Source organism: Polyodon spathula, chromosome 1 (genome assembly GCF_017654505.1).
Source record: "Polyodon spathula isolate WHYD16114869_AA chromosome 1, ASM1765450v1, whole genome shotgun sequence".
Lineage (NCBI taxonomy): Eukaryota > Metazoa > Chordata > Actinopteri > Acipenseriformes > Polyodontidae > Polyodon > Polyodon spathula.
Window position 1 is genome coordinate 34,217,191 of NC_054534.1, and position 25,101 is coordinate 34,242,291.

The window sequence follows — 25,101 nt, forward strand, 5'->3', positions numbered from 1 at the left end:
TGGTGACATCACCAGTAAATTATGCAAATGAGTACCGTCAAAGGTTCGAATTTGAATTTTGTTCTGAATTTTCAAAGGTCAAAATGTACACTTCATTGCAGCCCTAAAAGCTCATATGGCCCTGAGTCTGAGCTGCTTGCCATCACTGGCTAATAGCTGTTTATCCCTGTGGCTGAAGTACTACTCATCTGAAAACTTATTTTTAGGCTGATTACTACCAATCAGGCAACGCTAAACCACAGAATCAATGATAGCAACTTCCCTGCTTACTGCAAACTGAACAGCACTGTGCACTGTATAAAACAGCAAGGTACTGATGTCTTTCTCATATGCCCCAAAGTAACTGCCTTGTTTTAGTGAATCAATTACAGAGGTGTTACAGCATGCCAGGAGGATGCTGATGCCAATTTCTTTATAGTCTTTGAGTATTCCCTTCAGGGTCACAAGCCCTGTAGTGTCCAGGAACTGCATGGAAGAACAGTCTAAGATAATGGTGTGGAAGTCAAACCCATCAGGTGTAAATATCAAGGGCGTGTTTCCATTGGACTTGTCTTGTCCATTTTCTTTTGCCTGTTTGGCAGCCTTCGCTTTGGCTTTCTTCTCTGTCTTCTTCCTCTTGGCCTCTTCTAACACTGGATCAAGCCCTGAGGTTTTATAGAGAGACTGCAGAAAAAAGTCCTTGTTGGCGTAGTATAGGGGTGCCTGAAAGCGGAAGATCTTCACTTTGGGGATTGTGGAGAGGTTCTTGTATTCTTTGCTGTCTTCATAAAAGACAGAGTCTTGAATCTGGCCCAAAATGGCCATATGGGGAAGCTGGGTACGAGCCACTACACAAAGTATAGAGAAGACCACCCCTACAAGCAGACCCATTTCAGTGCTGATCAAGGCTGAGGACAACATGGTCACAATCCAGATCAAGGTGTCCACCTTGTTGATCTGCCACTGGCTGGGCACACTACGGAATTTGCGCAGGGCTCCCCTCAAGCTGACGATGATGATACAGGCCAGGACACACTTCTGCAAAGAGTGGAAGAGTGGGGCAAAGAAGAGCAAGACAAGAAGAACCACAAAGGCGCTAATCAAGCTGGAAACTTGGGTGTGGCAGCCTGTAGAGTCTTTGACTAACGTTTTTGCAAGGGCTGCACTGGTGGTGAAGCAGTGAAAAAAGGATGGTATGATGTTACAGAAGCCAATGGCCAGCATCTCCTGGTTTGGCCTGGTGGTGTAGCCGTGCTTTTTGGCAAACATCTCGGTGAGGGAAACTGTGAAGGCAAAACTGACGACTGCAAGAGGTATGGCATCCAAGGCAACCCTTGCCATCATTCCTAAACTGGGTACCTCAGGTTGGATGAAACCTGTAGGAATTGCCCCAGAGATACTAGAACCATACACTCTGTTAAGATCAGCAAAGTATGAAACTAGGGTTGCTGTTACAACCACGACTAGTTCAGTGGGGAGTGGGATCTTTAGCCGGTCTTTGTAGCAATCACCCAGCTCTTTGGCAACCACCAAGACTGTGATGCAGATGGCACTGGTGATTACATCACATGAGTTGGTGTTCTGGATATTCCTAAAGATGTTGATCCAGGTGATAATAAGAGTGCCAAAGCCCTGGGTGCGTGGGATCTTGATACCCAGGAGGTATTTGACTTGCACAGTTAAAATTGTGAGAGAAGCGCCTGTGGCAAAGCCATCCAGCATTGGTCCAGACAGGTACACTGATACAAAACCCAACTGAAACACTGCCATCAGTATCTAGCAAGGAAAAACAAACAAACATTATTGTCAGCTTCATAATCAGTAACACTATTAAAAGGGCCCTTTTTAAAAGCTTTGTCAATGTTCAGAATGTTTGTGTTTTATTTATTTATTTATTTATTTAGATAAAATGCTTTTTAAAAAGTTATTCAATGAATCCCTTCTTGAAAGAAATGTTGACTGCAATAGGCAGATTAAGCATTAACCCCTATGATTTCTGATACACATGGACAATGCCTGAAGTTGTCATAAGTTGTAAACTTTACCAATGTAAGCATCTGACAGCCAAATATACTTTGCTGACTTTGTTTGAAAAATAAATGTCTAACAGCATTGGATACATTTTATCTAGTGTTCAGCGTAGGATCGAGCTATTGTCCGAAGCTTTCATTTTCATTATTGACAGAGGATGGAAAGATGACATTATTTAGAACTGAACTCGCAAAGTAAAACCTGTTTTTACCTGATAAACTCCAGCCATTAAAGTCAAGGCAGCTGCAACGCTTATAGCATAGCAGTCCTTCCCACATTCCATATTGAAAGCTCCTAGAGTTGAGTTTAGCTTTGTGGTATTAGCAGTGTTACTGCCGTACCACAGGTCTTCAGGGCTCATAGCAACCACCTGGTTATCATCACTCATGTCAAATCCTGCAAGCTGCACCTCCCGATCCACCACTTGTCCCACCATAAGGCTCATCAGACTGAAGATTCCCACGGAGACATGCCGGGAGGTACCCATGATGAAGTAGATGATGTTGGCAAAGAAAGACGTGTAAAGTCCGTAGATGGGCTGCAGGCCAGCCAGCAAGCAGTATGCAATGGCCTGGGGTACTAGGATAATCCCGACGATGAGGCCTGACATGATGTCACCCCAGGCATGTTCCTTAAGTTTATACTTGGGCAGCCACTGTAATACGGGGAAGAAGCCAATAAATGAGTTTTTCAGTTTTTGCACTGAGCAAGAGCAGCTTTTGCTCAGTTTGCTTTTGAGGACCTCCTTGGGGTTCCACTGCTTGTGTTCTCGTCTCTCCAGTAAATAGGAGATCTTCTCTGATGTGCTGCCCTCCATTTCCTTTTCCAGTGTTGCCTCCCCTTTTTGTTAATACCAGCTTCTGAAATGATGAACACAATAAGGTTATGTGATAGATCAGGCAGAATATTAGTCACAAACAATTGGAACAGCTATTGAAATAAATATCTGTTGTTGGAATGTTTTGTTTAGTCAATGTTGTTGTTATACCTGTTAGTATTATTGGGTATGTTTTTGCGTTTGTCTTCTTTTTTGTTCTATGGTGCTTGCATAATGGCACCATAAGTTAGCTTTAGCCCTCCCAGTGGGGAGGGGAAGTGGGGAAATACAATTTTGAAATAATTAGACCTGCCTCAGATGGGCTTAGTATTACAGTATGTTATTCACAAATAATTCTGGTGAAAGTCCACGCAGTGTTTCCTGCTCCTTTGTCATTAACCTACAATTTAAAAATTGTAGACATTTTCTTACAGTATACACCTATAATAATACATTATTTTAACAAGAATACACGCTTGGAAGCCAGGATTCAAGTTGCTTAATATGTGGTGCATAATATACTAAATGGTTTCTTGTTTTTGTGTGAAAAAAAAACAAAACAAAAAAAGAATTGGCTGCTGTTCCTAAGGCCCTGGGCAAACCTATAAGGTTTCACATCCCTGACACCTCCCACGCACAGTGGATGTTTCATCTTTGATGTCCAGTGTGTATGTTTAGAACTATATCATGTATAATGTTTTTTTTTTTTTTTTTTTTTTTTTTTAAATACTATAATGTAATGATCTCATGAAATGCCATTAACAGACAGAAAATCTATACTGACCACCTGTCACCATGAAGTACATTTTTTTTTTAATCTTCTTGGTAACAGAGGTTGCAATGGCTTACCATTGCCTGCTAGTTTTTAAATTTTGGATAGCTTCCTTTGTTTCTAGATGTTGTGTAGCTGTGATTCAGAACAATTGATTTGAAATGAGAACCTTCGGAAGTGTATAGTGCAGTATTGTGCTCGGCTGTAACCGCATGAGCATTTCTGTATAGACCCAGGGTGGAGAAGCACACTAGTTAATTTGACAGACTTGACAATTCATCTTTAGGTCGACCTGAAGTTAAGCTGAAAGTATTCATTGAAATTCATGGTCCTTTTTGAGTGCATTTGTTTCAGAATTAACTGGTGGTGCAACCAGTATGCTATAAAACTGCAGTAATTTTAAATTATGCTTCTCTTAAGCTGATAGACTGTTTAACCTTTTATGCATCTTGTAATACTATTCATTGTTAAGCAGGTACTATCTGTGCCGTGACCAAAATGATATATACGGCATTATATATATATAATATATATATATATATATATATATATATATATATATATATATATATTTTTTTTTTTTTTTTTTTTTTTTGGTAACTTGATTGTTTAGATTACTCAATATTATTTATTTATTTATTTACACAGTACCTTTATGTAAAAGTGTCCAGGCATGTCACACACATAACCGCTACATATTAAACAGCATATTTAAAAAACAGTATATAAAAAAATAAGTTAGCTAGAAATTTCTGGGGAAACTTCGTCTGCATTGTAAAACACGAGCATTGACGTTGTTTGCCTGTTCAACTGGTCACTTTAAAAGTGTATTACAAGTGAATTCAAAGGCCTTAATCAAGTTCTTTTTAAAGGAATTATAAGCTGTCAAAGCAGTCACTTGTCCATTTGACCTTGAACCAGAGGTCAGAGGTCAAAGTCTAAGATATTTTTTAAAGCTCTTAGGTGGTTTTCTTTACGGGTTGAATAGTTACCATAAGATTATCTGCAGTGTATAAGGAGATATAAGCTGTTAAAGCAGTGAATTGTCGAGTTTGACCATGAACAAGAGGTCACAGTTCAAAATAAAGGTTTTACATCAAGTATACGCAATGTTGTAGATTATACCACTATACAGAGCTAGTTGAATACTACACTACATGGTTCTGAATTTAGTTTTTGTGGGTCACAGCCCGAGACCCCCAAATCCATAAGTTTGATCGCCACCAAACGTAATAGCAACTAACTACAGGTATAGTACAATAGAGAGCCAGTGGGTTCCTATACATGTTCAATAGTAACTATGACCCTATCTTGTCCCCGTAAGAACTTATAAGCTGTTTAAGTTTTGGGGGGTCATGACCTGTTACCACCAAAAAGTCTGATCGGCACCAAAAGTAATATCAACTCAAGGCAGAGTGCAGTAGTTGTGCCAAGTTTCGAGTTGATCAGTTCAAAGCTTTAGGAGGAAATAGGTTCCAAAAAATCGGTCAGAAACATGGAATAAAAAGAATAAAGAAACCGAGAGAAAACAATGTCTGCAATTTACAACCAAAACAAAAATGCAGACATTTAAAAGTTACATCAAAACCCACTAAGATAAGAGTCATTTTATAAAAGTATTTTTTCAGTCTTTTAACCGTCCCAGCTTCCCTGACAAAAGAAGAGAGGGCATTCCATAATTTTATGGGCGGTGCATGAAAAAGCCTTCCTCCTGTGTTAATTTTTTTGACCTTAGGAATAACCAGTAGCCTCGCATCATATGATCTAAGAGTGTGATTTGGATTTTGAGTGTGAATCTTAAAATCTATTCTATACTGCACAGGGAGCAAGTTTAAGGAAGCTAAAACAGGGGTAATATGTTCACTTTTCCTGGTTTTAGTCAGAATGCTAGTGGCGGTATTCTGAACAAGCTGTAAGCAAGACACCACACCTTCTGGGATACCAGAGAGAAGTGCATTACAGTAATCAATTCTAGATGAAACAAAGGCATGCATTAGTCTGTCTGCATCAGATACCGAAATATTTGGTATAAGTTTGCCTATATTTCTCATACGGTAAAAAAATATTTTTGTAACTTCCCTAATATAGTGTCAAATGATAGATCAGGATCAAAGATGAACCCCAAATTTCTAAGTTTTAGTTTAAGATTTAATGAGAGATGACTACAGCCAAGCTCATCTAATCCCACATTTTTAGTTGGTTCTGAGAGCACCACTAGCATAACCTGTTTTATCTGAATTTATCAATAAATAATTCTGAGACATCCAACATTTGATGTCTGCAAGACAGGCGACAAGTAACTCCCCAGCAGAAGTATTTCCTTGCTGTAGGGACAGAAAGCTGGGTATCATATACTCCTTGTGTGCAGATATCACCCAACAGCAGCATATATAATGAGTATAACAAAGGTACTAGAATAGAGCCCTGTGGAACACCACAGACAACTTCAGACCTTTCAGATTTTGCCTCCTCAATAGAGATGAACTGAAATCAATCGGAAAGATAAGATTTGAGCCAGGATAGGACAATGCCAGACAGCCCCACTGTGTTTTCCAGACGATTCCATGAGATGGAGAAACAGATAAAGACCCTAAACTGCTGTCAGCCGGTTTAAGCAGATGCACAGATCACATACGTGTATAGTGATTTTGTATAATCCAGTACGAACTGAAGTTGTGTTTTTAATGTTAAAGTGTAACATTATCTATGCAAGAAGGTCAGCTGATTGGTGTGGGTGGCAGTGCATGCTAAAAAGCCAAGTAGCAACTTTTTTTTTTGGCATCTCTTTAGTCGTATAAGGGTGCATTGGGTTTACTGCCTTTGGCTTATTACAGACACACTGTATAAGGATAGCAAGTTTATAAACTGTATTGTTAAAGCAAAAAGTAATTCTCTAAAACGTAGTTGTGTATTCTTCTGTTTCCGCAGTAATGCACAGTCTAAATCAAAAAAGTTATACAGAAACCTTATTTCATTTTACTAACAAAATTACCAGTGTGCTCTTATAGCAACAATTTGTAATGTGAGAAGCAGACAGGCTTGCTGGTTTTATATACAAACCGATTTATCTAGTGTCAACTATGAAATGTAGGTAATGTGAAATATGTGACCCTATGAAAAAACTAAATTGTTCCATTTACTTGTTGTTTTTCCCTTTAAGTAATGGGTGTAGTGTACAGTGTAAATGGCTTGGAAAAATTTAGCAAGCTTTTTTGAGAGCACATTCAAGGCTACCCAAGTGTGCTGTATTTTTCTTATTTATTAATGTAGTCGTTTTCTGAGTATAATATCACAGGATTGTCTGGTGCTGCTGAGATAGGCAATTTACAGAATTATTTGTTGGTTGAAAGTGTGACAAAAATGAACAGATTAACATGAGTGCCATTATTATAAAAGATACATGTAGTACATTAAATAAAATAAAGGCTAACAATCAAAATATTTATCAGAAGTTCACATCATTCCTTTTTTCTTGTCTCCAAGACTATTTCTAAATGTAATATCTATAACACCATCATTTTTTTTTAATCATACAATTTGCAGTTATTTTTCTAACTGTATTCCTGCTGCAGTACAAGGCACACATGTATATTTTCACTTCATATATACTGTACTGTACATACACAGAGAAATGTGTTCAGCCCATAATTCAACACATGCAAACTTGCTGTCTGGGTGCAGCACTCACTCAAATCTACTCACTCATACAGGATTTGACAGCTTCTTGAAGGCGTTCAAATGGAAGCAATAGGAAACCATGTGTACGAGAGATGTTCCAGTTACTCTTTTTCTCTCTCTCTCTCTCTCTCCAAGTGAAGTGACTAGTGTCTTCCTGTGGTGATGTGTCTTACATAATAATCATAAAGAAATGGGCAGCTCCCTTCCAGACAGGGCTATTTAATAGGCTGTTCTCATGCGTGTGTAAGGGAGGGAAGAGGAAACAACTTCAGGGTAACTTGTACTTTTTACACTTTTTACTTTTTTATGATACCTCCGTTGATTCATTGTGAATCCCTGCTTGTGTAACAAAGCCTGGGCAAAGGGCACCATGAGTAAATATTTTACTGACTAAACTGCCTTGTCTGAATTTTTTCATTGTTCTTTGGCATTGATAGGAAAAAACAAACATAGGCCTATAGCTTGTAGCCTCTTAACAATTAACCATTCTGGTTTGGTGCTCTCAGTTCTTAGTCCTTGACACATGACACCCTAATTTTATATATGATTTTTGTCTGTTTAATAAATTGGAGAATTGTTTATTCATTTAAATTCATAGGAAGTGAATGTTGTAAAGTTGGGTCAGTGTCCTTGCATTTATTCCCTTTATTACACTGTGGCAACCCGGCAAACACATCTAACCTTATATTGAGGAACTGTTTCCAAAATCTCTTTCCAGTTTTACATTTTAAGAACTGGAACTGAAAAGAACTGAACTTAAAAACTGAAACTTAAAACACCTATCCTATTCTTCAGTTACTTTCTTCAGAAGCAACCAAACATGATTTAATAGAAAAGCACACACAGTACTGGGGCAATAGCAAACTGAAACACACAACAAGACATATTATGCTAGATAGAAATCAAAGCTTGTATGCATATGGTGAAATGCACCAAGTGCAAATGGATATTTAGTTTCAGGAAATAAAATACTTTTCATGGTAAAAAAAAATAAAAAAGCTATATAGAAACTGCTGAATCATTTTAACTGCTCCTGTTTTTTTTTTTGTTTTTTTTTTTTTTTTTTTAAATCAATTTTATACTTGTTTTATATCTTTGAACTTGCTTCAGTTTGTAGGACCCCAAGGTTTTTCAAATTAGATGGCAGTAACACAAGGCATCAGTTACAGGACCTATGTTTTGCAGTCTTGTTACCCATCATGTGGTGCCTTACCGTGGCAAACTTTAATCCGTGTGTGTGTTTTTTTTTATTTCTCTGCACAACAAGAACAAAGAGTGGCTACTGTACCCCACCCCCCATATATCCATAACTAACCCTTGTGGTTCATTTCCAGGTGCAGCTCAAAGGTTTATAGAAGGCCAAAACCACAGATGAAAAAAAAAAAAAAAAAAAAGTCACAGAATCTGTCTCATTCATACTTTCCACCTATAGGCTTGCTTGAGTTCGATTGAGCATATTTCAAAGCAGGCATCTAGTGATTCTGCCTATGGAGAGCGCCCTTTGCTGCTTGTGAACTTTGCAGTTTTCAGCTTGTCGTAGTATTGAATACTAATCAGTGAAGCACATTATTTTTGCATTTTTTAGAAGTATATATGCTCCAGTAAACATAAATAATAATAATCATAATACTCATACTTTGACAGTTTGTTTTATTTATTAGATACAGCTGCATGTTAGTAACAGCAATAGTGACTGGTTGAATTTGTTTTCGGTGTATTGAAAGTGCAAAGTGATAAAGTTATACCCTTTGGATCATTTCTATGTTGGCATTAAGAAACAAACAAGTTTATTATTGTTAGTTTATTATAGCTTTATCTTGAGGTTAATGTGTTTGATACTTTAAACGGTTTAAATGACACACAATTATGCTGAGATGGGGAGTACATGGTAATGTATTAAACATTTACAATGTAGACTGTTTTGGATTACAGACAGTCATCGCACTTATGACATAATTGGTTCCTGAAAGTCGCTTTGTAAGTCGAAGCACATTTTATAAATTGGGATTACGTTTCTGACTCTTCGGCCAGATAATATCGTTTTACAAAAATAACCTGTTATATTGTACTAATGCAAATATTTAATTAACTCTTTACACTCAGCCCGGTGGTTACGCGCATATTACTCGGACACCTGCCTGGCTCCACACACCGGACGCTATGCGATTTGTCCTGTGATTTAAGTTTGCGGTCCTATGTGGGACCAGGTCCGACAGTACAATTTTCCCTCCCAGGTCCGATACCAACTGTATCGGTTCAAAACTCAAAAAAGAGCAGGGGTGCGTTCAACTAGGCGAATGTTCGCAGTGAACTCTGTTTGACTAGTTGAACAGTTTACTGTACATTCCATGAACATTAAGATATGGCGCCAAGATCAACTTCTTCGGATTTAGCTGCACGAATGGCTTCATTCGTCATATTAGACGATTTTGTGGATGATAGCGACCTTAGTAGCCTTCAGTTAGTTGACATTTTTAATGTAACGTCACTTAGATAAAAGCATCCACCTAATAAATAGTTTTATATTGAGTAGCCTAATAAAACACGAGAAACTCTACATGACTTTTGAAATAGTTTAATAAACGTATAATTTATAATTTAATAGTGAGACCTACAACGCAATACATGATGGCTCAGCTGTAGAGGTGCTACACATATTCTTCCATTTAGTGCCAGTTCTGTGAAGGGCTGTGTTTTGAGTAGCCTACTTAAAATATTTAAATCATCCTTAGTCACTTTATTTAAGTTTCAGGCAAAGTATGTCTGTTTTATTTATTTATTTTTTGTATTATTGTTCTTTTGTTTGACTGGATTCTGAGAAATTTGGCTTTCTGTTTTTCTTCTTGGATTTTTGTGGCGGTTAACACTAACAGGTTAAAAAAAAAAAGACGGTGCAGCAACGGACGAAGTTGGTGAACTTAAGAACGTTTATGAATTATTTTAAATTCATAAACGTTCTTACATTCACCAACTTTGTTAGTTATTTATTTATTTATTTATTTATTTATTTATTTTTGCTGGTATTAGCCTAGGTTGTGGTTTAATTAGCAGCTTTGTATTTACTGCAGTATATTATCTTGCAACTTTGTATGTGCTGCGGTGTAAATCCTACAGTTTAATGAATAACTGTGTTTCTAACCATTTATAAACTGAAGATCAACTAACCATTTTTTCTTTTTTCTTTCTTTTTAAATTATGTAAACGGACCCTTATACAAATTAGATATTAGAGCATTTTAGACTAATTAGTTAATGTTTATCATCAATAATATACATAGGCCTATATATTTTACCATTTTTAAACATATTCTACCAATTTTATATTTAAAAAAAACCTTTTTCTTTTTTTAATTCACATCATCACATATAATATAAACATGCCTGATGTAACGCTTTCTGCTTCTTGCTTTGTCACATACATTGACAAAACATGTCCATCGCCGAGAGTCAAAGAAATGTCCTCCTATCCAGTAGCCATTTTTGTTTGCATTAAACTGCCTCTTTAGTGTGTTCGCCACCTTTGGCAAACGTTTGCGGCGAACAGACCAAAACAAGTTTTCAAACATTCGCTTAATTGAACACACCACAGGTTTCATACCGGTACTGTTTTGATAAGACTCGGAATAGCTTAAGTTTGGACAGGCAAACCGACACGGTATCGATACAGTAAAGTCAATATTCTGAAGCACGCACACGTCTTGCTTTTACAGTTTAAATACTTAGCTTTGCATTTACGGTGAGCTGCAGTACCCCACACCAAAAAATGCAAAAAAAGTGACAAAATAATCTCCACAAAAGTAGTGATGATGGCTATGAGGTAAAGCATACTGCAGAGCAGAGCTGCTCTAAAATAAAATCCCTTGAGAGGGAATATTTAAAAAAAAAAAAAAAAGTAATTATGCATTCCCAAAGCCGTGGTGCAAGCCCGCTGTCTTTGCAACCTCATGCTTTTAAAGACGGCTAATTGTTTTCGACGTTTTGTTCGTCTCATTCTTTCACATTCTGCTCGTCTCTTAATAATGATTGAACACCAAAACAGAATACTGGACGTGGACAGGACTGAAAAACAGCGGCTCCATTTCTAACAGCTATGACAGCGGTCATCATGGAAACAAGTTCAGAACACGAACACTGTCGATTTAAGCATATATGAATGCGGACAGGTATATCGCAACTGTATTGGCACTGTAGCAGTGAGTTGGGACAGAAAGTGGTTTCGTACTAGTATATTCTAATACCGAAACAAACTACTAGTATTGTACCCATACAAGTGTGAACAGGGCTATATTTGTCAGGAATGTTTAGTGCCCTCACAACTTAATTTCCCCTTGTTTTTTCTCACACATTACCATAATAAAAGGTTTTACATAGTCTAGACTACTTTCATAAAGTAGCTGATAGTTCTGAAAATTAGGGTCGTTTTGGGGAATTTTGGCATACAGATCATATTTGAAATCCTCATAAAATTTTGCATCTGTCATATGCTGATTAATTTTTTATACCTAACTTGGAAAGGGGTCGAAATTGGCAGTTTTCAGTTATTTTTAGGGCAGTGCAGTTTATATAAAAAAGATGTACTACGTTTCACAATAAAATACATTATATCATTGGCAACAGCTACTAAAGGCCTTTCTATAGATATATTTTGTTTTACTTTCTGATGGAAGGTTGCCAAACTACAAGCGCTAAACACAAAGTGGTAATATTCAAGCCCAGATATGATCATTCTATCTAGGAGTCAAAGGGTTAAGTGTATTCAGAACTAAGCTAGGGATCCTCATTGAATAATTAGGAAATGTGGTTAAAACTGCTGGTTCTGAATCCTAAAAGGCCCTGATGTTTAACTTCTGTTGGACTTTACCTAGGCTTCACAGAAATCAACTGTCTATTTAAACACTCTATTTAATACATGGAAGAGATTTAAAGCATAAAAGTTACTGCTTTGGAATACAGTTGTAGAGTGCTGAGTCTTTCAGAGAACTGAATATATAGGTTCATGGGTTTAGTCCTTATGGTATTGTCTATCTATTTTATTATTTTACGATGTGTGGTCAATCTTAATTTATTACTGTTTATTAATTCATGGATATTTTTATATGATTTCCATTAACTGTTAATTACAATCGAAAGCGGTTTCAAAAGGTAGTTGACAGGCAGAGACGGCCAGTTTGGCTTCAGTTTGGTGCCTTTGTACAGTACTTTCTTGGACTATTTTACTATATTACGTGTAGGGTGCCAATGCTTTTGTCGGCAACTCTATATGCTGGCGACATTATTATGATGCCAGATAATCCATAAATGCTGATAACATGGGATAAGCAACAGATAAATGATATAAGGGTAAAAGTTCTTCCCATTTTAAGCTTTTGATTGTGCATTGTCAGTTTTCCTACATGTTTTAAGTTAGTAGGAATGTTTTTTTTTTTTTTTATTGAGTGTGATATTTCCATAGTGAAGCCAACTTGAGTGCTCCTGGGTTAGCCTTTTCCAAAACGCGAGTTGGCTAAAAAATAAATAAATAAATAAATAAATAAAATAGCATTTCCTGAGTTTTTCATGTTATTATGTGAGCTGCACAAGTCTCACTCATGTTATAGCGAGAGGTGGCCAAATAGTAACCAGATTACTATATCATCATTATTGACATTGTAACGTTGTTATCACCAAACACGGCAATGGATAATTTGTGACACTTGAAACGCCACCCCTTTACAGTGTTGTAGTTTTTATCTTTTTGTGACTTGCAAAGCTCTACATTTAAAGTTAAAATATTTGTTTTCTCGTGGTCACTGGTTGAGATATAACAGTGCACAGATACAGCAAAGACTATCATACTCTATCGTGTTTGTCATGAATATTTGAAATTAACAATAATATACAAGATGTGAGGTGTCCAAAGAGGTATACTCTAAAACGCTGACTGTTTTTCAGCCAGTGGTAATATTTGCTGCTCCATAAATGTATGTTCTTATGTTCTTACGTAAGCATATAATTAAATGTAGAGCCATGTGTCTTTTAACCTTAAATAATACCTAAAGCAACAGAGAAAACAAAATAAATCAAAATCAATAGATACAATTTAAATAAAGAAAATCACTGTATGAATTTACAAAATGTGTTTTTTTAAAAGAAAATATTAAAGTAAATCTTTCCAGGTGTAACAAGGGTATTTTAAGTTAAATATCTGAATACTAATCTATTGGGAAACAGAACAAGACATTAGTTGTAGGCAGTGTAGTTTAATGCTGTATTAATAGTTACTAGCCTATTGTTCTAAGTTACAGGTCTGGTTTGCATTGCAACCCTGTAGCTAGCTGGAGGGGTGCTAGATCTCACTTGGGGGATCTCACGAGAATGTTAATTCAGAAGCTACTTGCAGTATTTTCCTGTCCTGTGCTGTATTTATGAAAAGCCCTGTCGACTGTCCCTCCCAATGTGTTTTATTTGCAGGAGGACAACAAAAAGTGTCATTGAACTGACCAGCGAGCCTGAGAGTACACGTCTTTACACAACACAGAGTGATATGAGTAGGCGGGGCCAAGGCCACGGACACTGCATGACTGACAGCCCTTATGCAGGGTTCGTAGTCTGGAAGTCTGGAAAAAGTATGGGAAAATGCCAAACTGATTTCCAGGTCTTGAAAATGCTTGAAAAACCATGTCTCCGTTACGAAAGTCTTTGGAAAAGTGTGAAATTTGACTAGTATCACTGGAGAATGAAAATAATTCTGCGAATATTTATTATTATTAATAATAATTTATCGTGAAAGCGGGTCAGCAGCTCTAGCGGCAGCGGTGTGTGCAGTTTACTAGTAACAGCTATATTGCTTGCGACCAGATCCCGCCAGGATTGCCCCGTGTAACACCCCTGACAACTCAAGCAATCCGATCCAATCAGCGCACTGGTATATATCACATGATTCTGTCTGCTCCAGTGAAATGAAGGGTAAAATGGACACTATGACAGCCAAAGTATATACATTTATATTGAAGACTATTATTTTTTAAACAAAGTTACAGACTGGAATTACAAGCTGCTATAGTCTGCGCACCAAGATTCACATGTTGTTATCTTGTTGTTGCCTTTATTAAATCGTTAACATTATTTCCCAACCCAGGAAAAAAAAAATAGAATACGATCATTATCATCATTGACTCGGATTAAAATAAAAACAAACAAAAAAAAAAAAGGCTTTCTGTAGCTCCTATGGTGTGAATAAATGTAGCATGTAAAAATCGCTTTTTTCTTTTCTTTAATGTGATTAATAAAATGTACCGGTAATTTTATTTTATATGTCCGGTGCTTGCTTGTAACTTACAGTACCGAGTGCAGCAACAGTCTCGGGTCCAAACCGTCAGCTAACTATAGATATAATATTTACATCCTCGCTATATGGCCTTCTATGGAAAGGGTGTGGGTAATTCACTGACCAGGAACCACACAGGTGCCCAGTTTTATTTCAGGGGCGCGTTGGGTTTCTTTAGCCCGCAGAGGGCGCTGTTGGTCCATGGTCTGCTTACCAACCATGGTAAACAGAACCACGGGAATACCAAGCAAGGGTAAACAGTTCAGGCGCACTCGCAGGTGCTTCAAAACAATACTGCAAAAATCGAAGGCACAAAGAAACAGGAAAAATAAAACAGTAACAAAACTACAAAGAAAAGGTGCTGCACTCTGCAGCAATATCCCGGTCGCCGCTGACAGTGCGACCCGGATGACCGTCCTACGCTGCCGGCTACCTAGCCTGCTCAGCTATCCTTATTCAGGGATCTGCCCAAGGGTTCCCCTCCCTCACTGTCTCGCTCTGAACCTCCGTTCCGTTCTGTTCGGTCGTGGACCAGCGTTTCCGCGTACTCTGCGCGTTTAAAAGGGCAGATCTGAGGAAACAACAGAGCGTTAATTTATAGGGCTAACAATCTCCCAAGACGCGCCTCTCAGCCATTCAGAGAGGAGGAAAGTTCACACACCCACTTTCCCACCTCCCCGTGTCACTGCCATGACTCACAGGCGGTTGTTGGACGACTACAGCCCTCTTCCTGCAGCACCGTGAACATGCCAGCAGAGTCAGGACAGATCTCTCCCTATTACATATCCTTCCCCTCAGATTGACACCACTGGTTCATTCGAAAATCTGACACCCCCATGCCTTCCCGAGAGAAAAAGTCTGTGTTTTGATGCAGCTTTCCTGCTCGGTGGACTACCCTGAAGGCATAGGGCTGCAAGACCAAGTACCACCGTGTGATTCTGGCGTTGCTATCTTTCATCCGGTGAAGCCATGCTAAGGGGGCATGATCTGTAACCAGGGTGAAGTGTCGCCCCAGGAGGTAGTACCGGAGTGACTCGACTGCCCATTTTACTGTGAGACACTTCTTCTTGATTGTGCTATAATTTTTCTCGCGGGGAAGGAGCTTCCTGCTGATGTACAGGACTGGGTGCTTGCTTCCCCAAACCTCCTGAGACAACACTGCCCTGAGACCTGTCTCTGACGCATCCGTCTGCAGGGTGAACCTCTTACCAAAATCCGGGCTGCATAGTACTGGCTTACTACACAGCCTCCGCTTCAAGACGAGAAAGGCCCTCTGGCACGACTCCGTCCACTGAACCGTATTTGGGGCAGCCTTCCGGGTGAGGTCTGTCAAGGGAGCAGCGAGCGTAGCGAAGCTCGGGATGAACTTTCTATAATAGCCCGCTAGTCCCAAGAAAGAGCGCACCTGGGTTTTGGTTGTAGGAACCGGCCAGTCAGCCAAGGCTTTCACCTTAGCAACTAGCGGACTGATCTGGCCGCCCCCTACTCGATACCCCAAATACTCCGACTCACTCTTCCCAATGGCACACTTCTTTGGGTTAGCAGTGAGCCCCGCCTCCCGCAAGGATTGCAGCACCGCCGCCACCTTACACAGATGACTCGGCCAATCCTCACTGTGGATAACCACGTCATCTATGTAAGCAGCGGCGTACTGCTGATGGGGCCGCAAGATGCGATCCATTATCAGCTGGAAAGTGGCGGGGGCTCCGTGCAACCCAAAGGGCATGGTCCTGAATTGGTACAACCCGAAGGGAGTCTAAAATGCCGTCCTCTCTCTAGATTACAGGGTCAGGGGTATCTGCCAGTACCCCTTCGTTAAATCCAGTGTCGTCATAAAATGAGCTGTGCCTAGACGTTCCAGCAACTCATCTACTCGGGGCATCCGATAAGCGTCAAACTTCGATTTCTCATTGAGTTTTCTGAAATCAATGCAAAATCGAGTTGACCCGTCTGGCTTATCGACTAACACGACCGGACTGTTCCAGTCACTTTGGGACTCTTCTATTACCCCTAGTCTCAGCATTTCGTCAATTTCCGCTTTTATTACCTGTCTTTTACGCTCAGGTATACGGTACGGCCTCTGGTGAACTAGTGCCCCCGGCTCAATATCAGTGTGATGATGGGCTACTCGAGTCTGCCCCCGGATGTGAGAGAACACGTCAGGAAACTCCGCCACCAGACCGTGAGCCTGACATTTCTGTGTTGGTGTCAGATTCTCAGCAATCTATACCGATCCTTTTCTTGCCAACACAGAAAGATCAGGTCCCAGGTCCGTGACGTCATCTGCATGAGCAACTAACAACACCTCTGGTTGCAAGCAAGGCTTTAAGCGATTGATATGATAAATATGTTTCTCTGTCCGTCGCTCCGGCTGGCAGATCTCATAGTCCACCTTCCCAACCTGGCGTGTAACCTCAAAGGGTCCTTGCCACTTAGCCAAGAGTTTCGACTCAGAACTGGGTAATAAGAGAAGTACCTTATCCCCCGGCTGAAATGTGCGCAACCGGGCTCCTCGGTTATATTGTGTCTCCTGTCTGTGCTGCGCCTGCTGCAAATTGTCACGCGCCCATTTCCCAACAGACTCAAGCCGTTTGCGCAGGTCCAACACATACCGGATGGTATTGGTCGAATTGTCCGCTGCTCCTCCCACATCTCTCTGACCAGATCGAGCACGCCCCAGGGTCTCTGCCCATACAACAGCTCGAATGGTGAAAATCCCGTAGAAGCCTGGGGAACCTCTCTGATCGCAAAGAGAAGGGGAGGAATCAGCTGGTCCCAGTAACGCACATCATTACGAATAAATCTGCGCAACATGCTCTTAAGGGTCTTATTAAAGCGTTCCACCAAACTGTTGGTCTGAGGATAAAACGCTCTTAACGGTCTTAATTCCCAAAAGTTTACTTGTTCCGCGGATTAGCCGGGACATAACATTGGTGCCTTGATCGGTTAGTATCTCCTTGGGAATCCCCACCCGGGAGAAAACCTTCACAAGCTCGTTGGCAACAGACTTAGAGGACATAAATTGGAGGGGAATTGACAAGTAGGTGGGTGTATCCTGCTGCACTCCTTTCTAGTGGCCCAACTATGTCCATCCCAATACGCTCAAACGGAGCTTCCACTAGGGGCAAAGGCACCAGTGGGGCTCGTGGAACGGCTCTAGGGCTGGCCTTCTGACATTCCCCACATTGCTCACAAAACCGCTTAACATCGCCATCCAGCCCCAGCCAGAAGAACCGTGACACAGCCTTGCTTTAGTTTTATCCCTTCCCAAATGACCAGACAGGGGAATAGCGTGAGCCAGCTACAACAAATCCTCCTTAAAGGGCTGAGGAATGAGCAACTGATGATGCACTTCACCGGTCTGGGGTAATTTATCAACACGGTACAGTAGGTCTCGATCAATTTCAAAGTGGGGGTACGTGGCGGCGCGTCTGGGCTCGACCACCCGACCATTAACCACCGCTGCTTGGTCAAAGAGCCTGCCCAGCACGTCGTCACGCCCTTGCTCGAGTCGGAAGTCACGGGAGTGAGCTAAGAAATCAGCTCCCATGGCTTCCAACTCTGGGTCAGGTCGGTCCCGAGCAGAGGCAGCCGAGCCAGAACCCTCCGCTGGCTCCGCGACCTCCCCCCTGGACTCTTCACCAACCGCCCCCACCTGAAACTTCTCCCTCCATTGCTAGCCCTCATTCTTAGCGATCTGGCGCTCCCGTTTAGTTTTACGCGGTTTAAATCTATGGCAAAACCATTCTGGATCGCGAAAGGGAAAAATCTCTCCAATTACTTCCTCTTTCTTAGCCAATAAAGAAGACGGGGCTGTCAGAGCAGCCAACCAATCTTTAAACTGCTCACAGTCCCGTCCCAGAACTACAGGTACCGGCAATCGAGGACATAATCCTACCTGCACCTGCGTCACCTGCTGGCCAATAGTCATACACACATTGATCTTGGGATAAGAGCGGACATCCCCATGAATACATTTAATATGCACCCGTCCCAATATGTGTTTATGCCCCAGTGAGATTAGGCTCTCCTGTACTAGAGATTGACTACACCCTGAGTCCAGGAGAGCCTGGGTTTTTGTGCCATCCACTGTCACAGGAATAACAAAACCCGGGTGCTGAAGTGCCTGAGGTAATTGAACGCGCCTATCTGGTCGGCTGAGGTCACACTCCATCATGGGGCAGTCCCAGGAGAGGTGGCCCACCTCCCTACACGTCCAGCACCTCGGTGGGCTGGTTTTTCTCCCCGAAGTTTTGGAAAGGGGCCCGGTCCAGCGTGTCTGGTGCCTGCCGCTGGACCCACAGCCGAGGTCCCGGGGCTAGACACTCTAGGAAGCACTCCACCATGATCATCTCCAGCACCCTGGCTTTGGTGTTCAGCTCCGGGTTCAACCAACCCAGGGCGTAATCCATCAGACGGTGGGCGATGGCTCGTGGGTGCTCCCCTACCGCAAACCGCTCCTCTCGGAATTTCTTCCGATACCCCTCTGGTGTGGCCCCCACGCGATTAAGGATGACGGTTTTCAGCGTGGGGTAATCCATCATCCGATCCGTGGACAGCGTTCTCGCCGCTGCTTGCGCCTCCCCCGTGAGCTGAGGAAGCAGGTAACTAGCCCACTGGGCTGGATCCCACCCGGCTGAGGTCGCCATGGCCTCAAACACCTCTAAATAGGCGTTGGGTCGATCCTCGGCCGTCATTTTTGTGGGGCGTTGTAACTGGGGGTCTGGAGCTGCGGGTCTAGCCGCCCCCTGCACTGCTGCGGTGAGCGTCTGGCGCAGGAGGTCCATCATCGCAGCAAACTGTGTAGCATCCATGGCTCGTCTGCTCCTTCTGTGGATGCACTGCTTGGGGCAATGCCAGTGAATCCCACTTCTCACACCACGTGTGGAAGGGGTGTGGGTAATTCACTGACCAGGAGACAGACAGGTGTAATTGAAAACACCACACAGGTGCCCAGTTTTATTTCAGGGGTGCGTTGGGTTTCTTTAGCCCGCAGAGGGCACTGTTGGTCTGTGGTCTGCTAACTATGGTAAACAGAACCATGGGAATACCAAGCAATGGTAAACAGTTCAGGCGCACTCGCAGGTGCTTTAAAACAATACTGCAAAAATCGAAGGCACAAAGAAACAGGAAAAATAAAACAGTAACAAAACTACAAAGAAAAGGTGCTGCACTCTGCAGCAATATCCCGGTCGCCGATGCCCGTGCGACCCGGATCACCGTCCTACGCTGCCGGCTACCTAGCCTGCTCAGCTATCCTTATTCAGGGATCTGCCCAAGGGTTCCCCTCCCTCACTGTCTCGCTCTGAACCTCTGTTCCATTCCGTTCGGTCGTGGACCAGCGTTTCCGCGCACTCTGCGCGTTTAAAAGGGCAGATCTGAGGAAACAACAGAGCGTTAATTTATAGGGCTAACAATCTCCCAAGACGCGCCTCTCAGCCATTCAGAGAGGGGGAAAGTCCACACACCCACTTTCCCACCTCCCCGTGTCACTGCCATGACTCACAGGCGGTTGTTGGATGATTGCCGTCCTCTTTCTGCAGCCCGTGAACACGCCAGCAGAGTCAGCACAGATCTCTCCCTGTTGCACCTTCATTGTACGATTTAAATACTAATTTAAAAATAAATAAATAATAAGTCTAACTGCTGCTGATGTTCGTTCGTACAGCTCTAAATAAGGAACCAAGATTTAAATTAACATTTGCAATTGAAACAAGGTATGCACTTAAGATTCTGGCAAATACTTTTTAGAAAACCAGGTGCAACAACTTCTCTGGATCAAAAAGCTATAATGCTCTGGGGCTGCCCGCCTGTGTGGATAACCATCAAAAAACTAGTAGAAATGAACTTAAACACAAGTCTGGGAAAATCAAATGAAAGTCTGGAAAAAGTATGGAATTTTGATTTTGAAAAAGTTTATGAGCCCTGTTATAGCAAGTGGCCCCAAGCCTGACTGTAGATAAAAGGCAGATGGGGATTTTAAACTAGGATAGCCCTATTTTGCTACAACTTGTCTATTCCATAAGTTACTATATAACTCAGCCAGCTATGTCATTGACCCCAGTTAAGGTTTAAGTGTTGATGTTGGCAGTAGTTACTGATTTAGTTGCATGTTAATTGGTATTGGTTAAAGGGCTTGTAAGTAGGGGTTACACAACCTTATTTGTGATTAATCTGTTGTTGCCATGGATATGGTATCAAGGAAGTAAACATGTAATATTTGTAAGAACACAATTATTTTTATACAATTTAGTTGTCCAGACATACTGATCTGCTGTCAGAGGTAAAATGCCTAAACCAAGCGTAACTAAGTAATTGCAAGTAATTTGATCATGAGGGGATGATGCAGTTAATTATATATAATGATGTGCTGATTATATAACTGTTAGCTTGAGTGGGAGACAAAAAACACAAGCATTGTCATTCAACAGGTCACAGAAAGTTAATTAAAATGCAGCCGCTGGTAAAAGAACCTGCGAAGCTGCATTCTGCAAATCATTGTGATCAACCTGCCATTGTCTGTGACTCGGAACCATATATGATAAAATGCTTTACTGCTCACAAAATGCCCCATTTTGTTGGAAACGTTTCTGTGGAGGTCTTGACTGAGGTGAATTCAATTGTGGCAAAAGCTAGAACACCGTTCACATTCTTAAAAAAAAACCAAAAAACTGAAGTCTAGTTGTCGGTGCTTCCTAAAGGAAAACTACCCAGAGCTGCCTTCTGTTTTATATCTCCAGCCAGTATTAACCAGGTGGAACTCCTAGTTAAAGTGCTTTACCTACACGATTATTTGAATGCTTTCTTTGCTTTATTTGATCATTGTCAGCAAAAAAGTGCCAGCATTAAAGCCCTCCTAATAATCGTGAAAGATCTATGCTTCTACTTGGTCATAAAGTTTAAGTGTAGCATCATGAAGGCAAATTTTGTGCAAATAGCAGGTTTGATTGCACAATTGGAAGAAGTTAAAAAGCCTTGGAGAAACTGCAAATGGAAAAGGTGCCCACTTGAAGACCCCAGAGATGTACTCTGCTTAGCTCAATCCAGACGGTTGTCATACTGATGTGCTGGGGAGACCGCACTGTGGTTAATCCCTGGAGTCAACATCACAGCTGTTATGTGTGCTGATGCGCTGGGGAGGCAAAATAAGCTGATCCCTGGCGCCAGCATTACACTTCAGCCATCAACAACAGACAGAAGGATATCTACATCATCAGATGGAAAGAAACCCAAATGGATGGAGATGCAAATGGATCACATTAGTTTACTGTAAAGCCACGTCTTAGTCGGTGCTTATCTTGGCGAGAGCCGAGTTCAAATCAGCATGAACATCTACTCTCATGTAATGGGAGTTATTTGTACTTTTTTTCATTCCTTGCCATTGCCGTTTCTTCACAGTAGTAGCCATAGACACGCTTTCATAAAGTAATAACATGAGGTTTACTTGTGGTGCCTTTTTTTTGTAGTTGAACAAGTAAACAAAAACTAAAATGAAGTGGAAAAAACTCATTGTTTTTGTTCTCGTTTATTACATTCCACATAACAGAAAGGCAGTAAATAAGTGCAAGGTATTTGTCATTTCTAGAGAATATGAACATGTATGATTTTTCTATCCGAATACATGTAAAAAAACGTTCGTTCAAATATTCTGATATTTGTCCGAGCACTAAAATAAAGTAATAAAAACAAAGGTTGTGGTTATTGTTATAAAAGTTCTTATTTAAAACCGGTCTAGAAAAAAAGTTTCCATTCAGTTTGTGTTGCCCAAGCAGTAATGTAATTACAGTTGATGTTGTCTTCAATTTGTAAATGTTAGAAAATCTTTTCTAATTGATATTTAAGTTTTGGTTTAGTTTTCTTCCCCATGGGGAAGTTGTTCAGAGCAGTTATGAACAACAGCTTAACAGCAACTGTGATCTGCACTGTTCAGTTTTTGGGGATAGGGATACGTCAGTCATTTCAGTGGCAGACAGATAGGCAAGCTTTCAGTGTACTTTTGCTATGAGTTTTTTTTCAGCGTGAGAAATAGACTGCTTTTATAATGGGGAAATGTATCCAAGTTCTCTATATTTTTAAAGAATGGAAAAATGAAGGCGATCATATTGTGGATGAGGCAGCGAAAATCTTAATTTCACCACCACCAAAATAAAATAAAATAAAACAAGGCAACATATTACATTATTTCTGCAGGAGCCACTGTCCACAGCAAATAAAAAATGCTGACAACTTTAAACACAGTGGCTTTGATAAGCATACTGTACAGACAGAACTAACACAGTGAATGCTGGAAAAAATAAGGACATGTTTATAGCTAACAGTGAACACAGAGAAGCCGACTTCGGGTGTGATAGCTGTAGAAGACTGTTTGAAACATTTGTTACCTTTTCATTTAATTTGTGTCCAAAGCAGTAAATAACTGTATCTTAATAAACAGCTACCCTTTAGGTAGGCTTCAAAGCTAAACAAATACTTTGTAGACAGATGTTTAATATTCTTTATCAATACATTGTTTATCAATGTAAGTGCTGTACATGGTCATTTTCTTTTTAGTTTATTGTACAAAACAAACATTTAATTGGTTGTGAAGTAAATTAAACAATGTTTGTGGGATGACTCACTCACCAACATTCAGATAACAAACTCATTAATAATAATAATAATAATAATAATAATAATAATAATAATAATAATAGTAGCATTGTTGTTGCAAACTTTTAAATAATCAGTAGGCTATAAATATATAACTTGCTTCAGTATTTGACGTAGTTGTTATATTGCATTTATCCGTAGAAATACTGCATTAAAATTACTTTTTTTTTTTTTTTTTTTTTTTTTTAAAAACAAAATTCATACCTCCCCCCCATCATAGATTTTTAGAAGGGCTCCAGTGACATTTCTTCCAGACAACTGAAGCAGTTGAGATATTAAAGTTAAACACAGGCAACCCCAAACTCCCACAGAAAGGCACCCTGGTTTGGGTAAGGGGGTTTGACACACCCTACCCCCCTGGTAATTTGAGCTCTGCATGCATGGGTTGAAGTTACCAAATCCTGTCACCAAGTGAGATGGATCAGAATGCCTCCATGCAACTTATCCACATGTAGGTAACCACTGTTTTAAAATGAGATAACCAGGGTCAGTGGCCAAATGTATTGACAGTTAGCCCAGTTTCTCATTTCTTTGCTCCCATTTTTTCAGCAAGGTGAAAACTAAATGAGTCTTCTAAAACTAGCAAGAAAACACTTGGACTGCTCATCCTGCTGACTGTACCTGCTCTTGCTGTGAGTTATTTCTTTCTAGTTGTAAAATGTGAGTGCAAACAGAATAAAACTAGGGTCCAGTGTGTGGGTAACGGGTGCATAGATAATGATTTAAACTGTAACAGAACTTTAAACGTCTGACAGAGTCCTGCTCTACATAGACCTCTTTATACTGTCTATTGAGGTTCATACCCCAGGTGAAATGTGAAAATTAAGGAGCAGTATGATGACATTGAAACACAGAATCCTAGTAAGCTAAGCTGCTGTGACTAACAATAAATGACCCTGAGTGCATTTTATTGGAGTAGACTTAGTAGCAACCTAATTCTCCACTTCCACCTGTCTCTGACAGTGATATTATCCTAGCATGGTGTGCTGATCTCCTCTTATTCAGAAAATTAGGAACTAAACTAAATACTGTGCAGCTTAAAGTGATTGTATCCAGCTTTAATCTTTCTCATTCAGTGTGCAGTTACCACTGATATCTAATTATGAAGCATCACTCTTAATAAATTGTAACCGAATATATTTATTTTACTAATTTAATTTGTTCCAATATTTTGTATGATTTCTGATTTGAAACTGAGGATTTTTGCATTTTAATAGATACAAATGAAAAATAGAACACCCATCATTGTTAAAACCGAGAACACATGCATTCCTTTAAAGCTTGCTTGCATTCATAGCTAAATTACTGCATCTCAAAGATGGAACATTTATATACTGGTAAATAGTGTACATCCCCTTACATTCTTTAAAAAACCAAGAGCACTTACCTCTTCCTATGAAACCACTCTGTTTTGTTGTTGCTGTGTGTTCCATACCTTCAGAGCTGTGGCTCTGTTTCATGCTGTCTGCTTTCGTTAGAGACTGCAGTAGCACAAAAGCCTACCGTGTGATCCTTCAGCTAGACTTAGGCCTCATTTTCCTGTCGGAGTGATAGGCCGCCTTTTTTTTTTTCTTCTTCAATTTGGTTACTGTGGATACTGATGTAATCAATGTCAGTTTTACATGCAGAACAGGGTTTCTTTGTCCCTACTGCCTCGGGTGCAGTCCTGTTTAGCTTGTGTCATTGTAGAATCCCCATCCCCCCCGTCCCCAATAATATGCTATATATCTGTGTGTTTTTATTTGTTAGGGGCTGAATTTGTGTGTATAGCTGACAGCTACTGTAGTTCACAGCTCACAGGATCCTTTGTTTTAATCCTAACCGTTGTGGTTATTTATTGATTTAGAACGTAGTAGTACCGTCAGTATTA

At 40.4% G+C, this 25,101-nt stretch overlaps 2 protein-coding genes across 3 annotated transcripts in view; one reads left to right on the forward strand and one right to left on the reverse strand.

The window, feature by feature from the left end:
* Positions 1-24,917, reverse strand: LOC121317637 (sulfate anion transporter 1-like). Its single transcript, XM_041253785.1, has 3 exons — positions 24,619-24,917; positions 2,222-2,870; positions 1-1,755 (listed from the first exon to the last, which is right to left on the reverse strand). Exons 2-3 carry the CDS (start codon positions 2,825-2,827, stop codon positions 232-234), a joined length of 2,130 nt encoding a protein of 709 aa, XP_041109719.1. The 5' UTR covers positions 2,828-2,870; positions 24,619-24,917; the 3' UTR covers positions 1-231.
* The window catches only part of idua (alpha-L-iduronidase), a 62,950-nt gene that overhangs the window by 7,181 nt on the left and 30,668 nt on the right, over positions 1-25,101 (forward strand). The gene's annotated exons all lie outside the window — the stretch shown is intronic.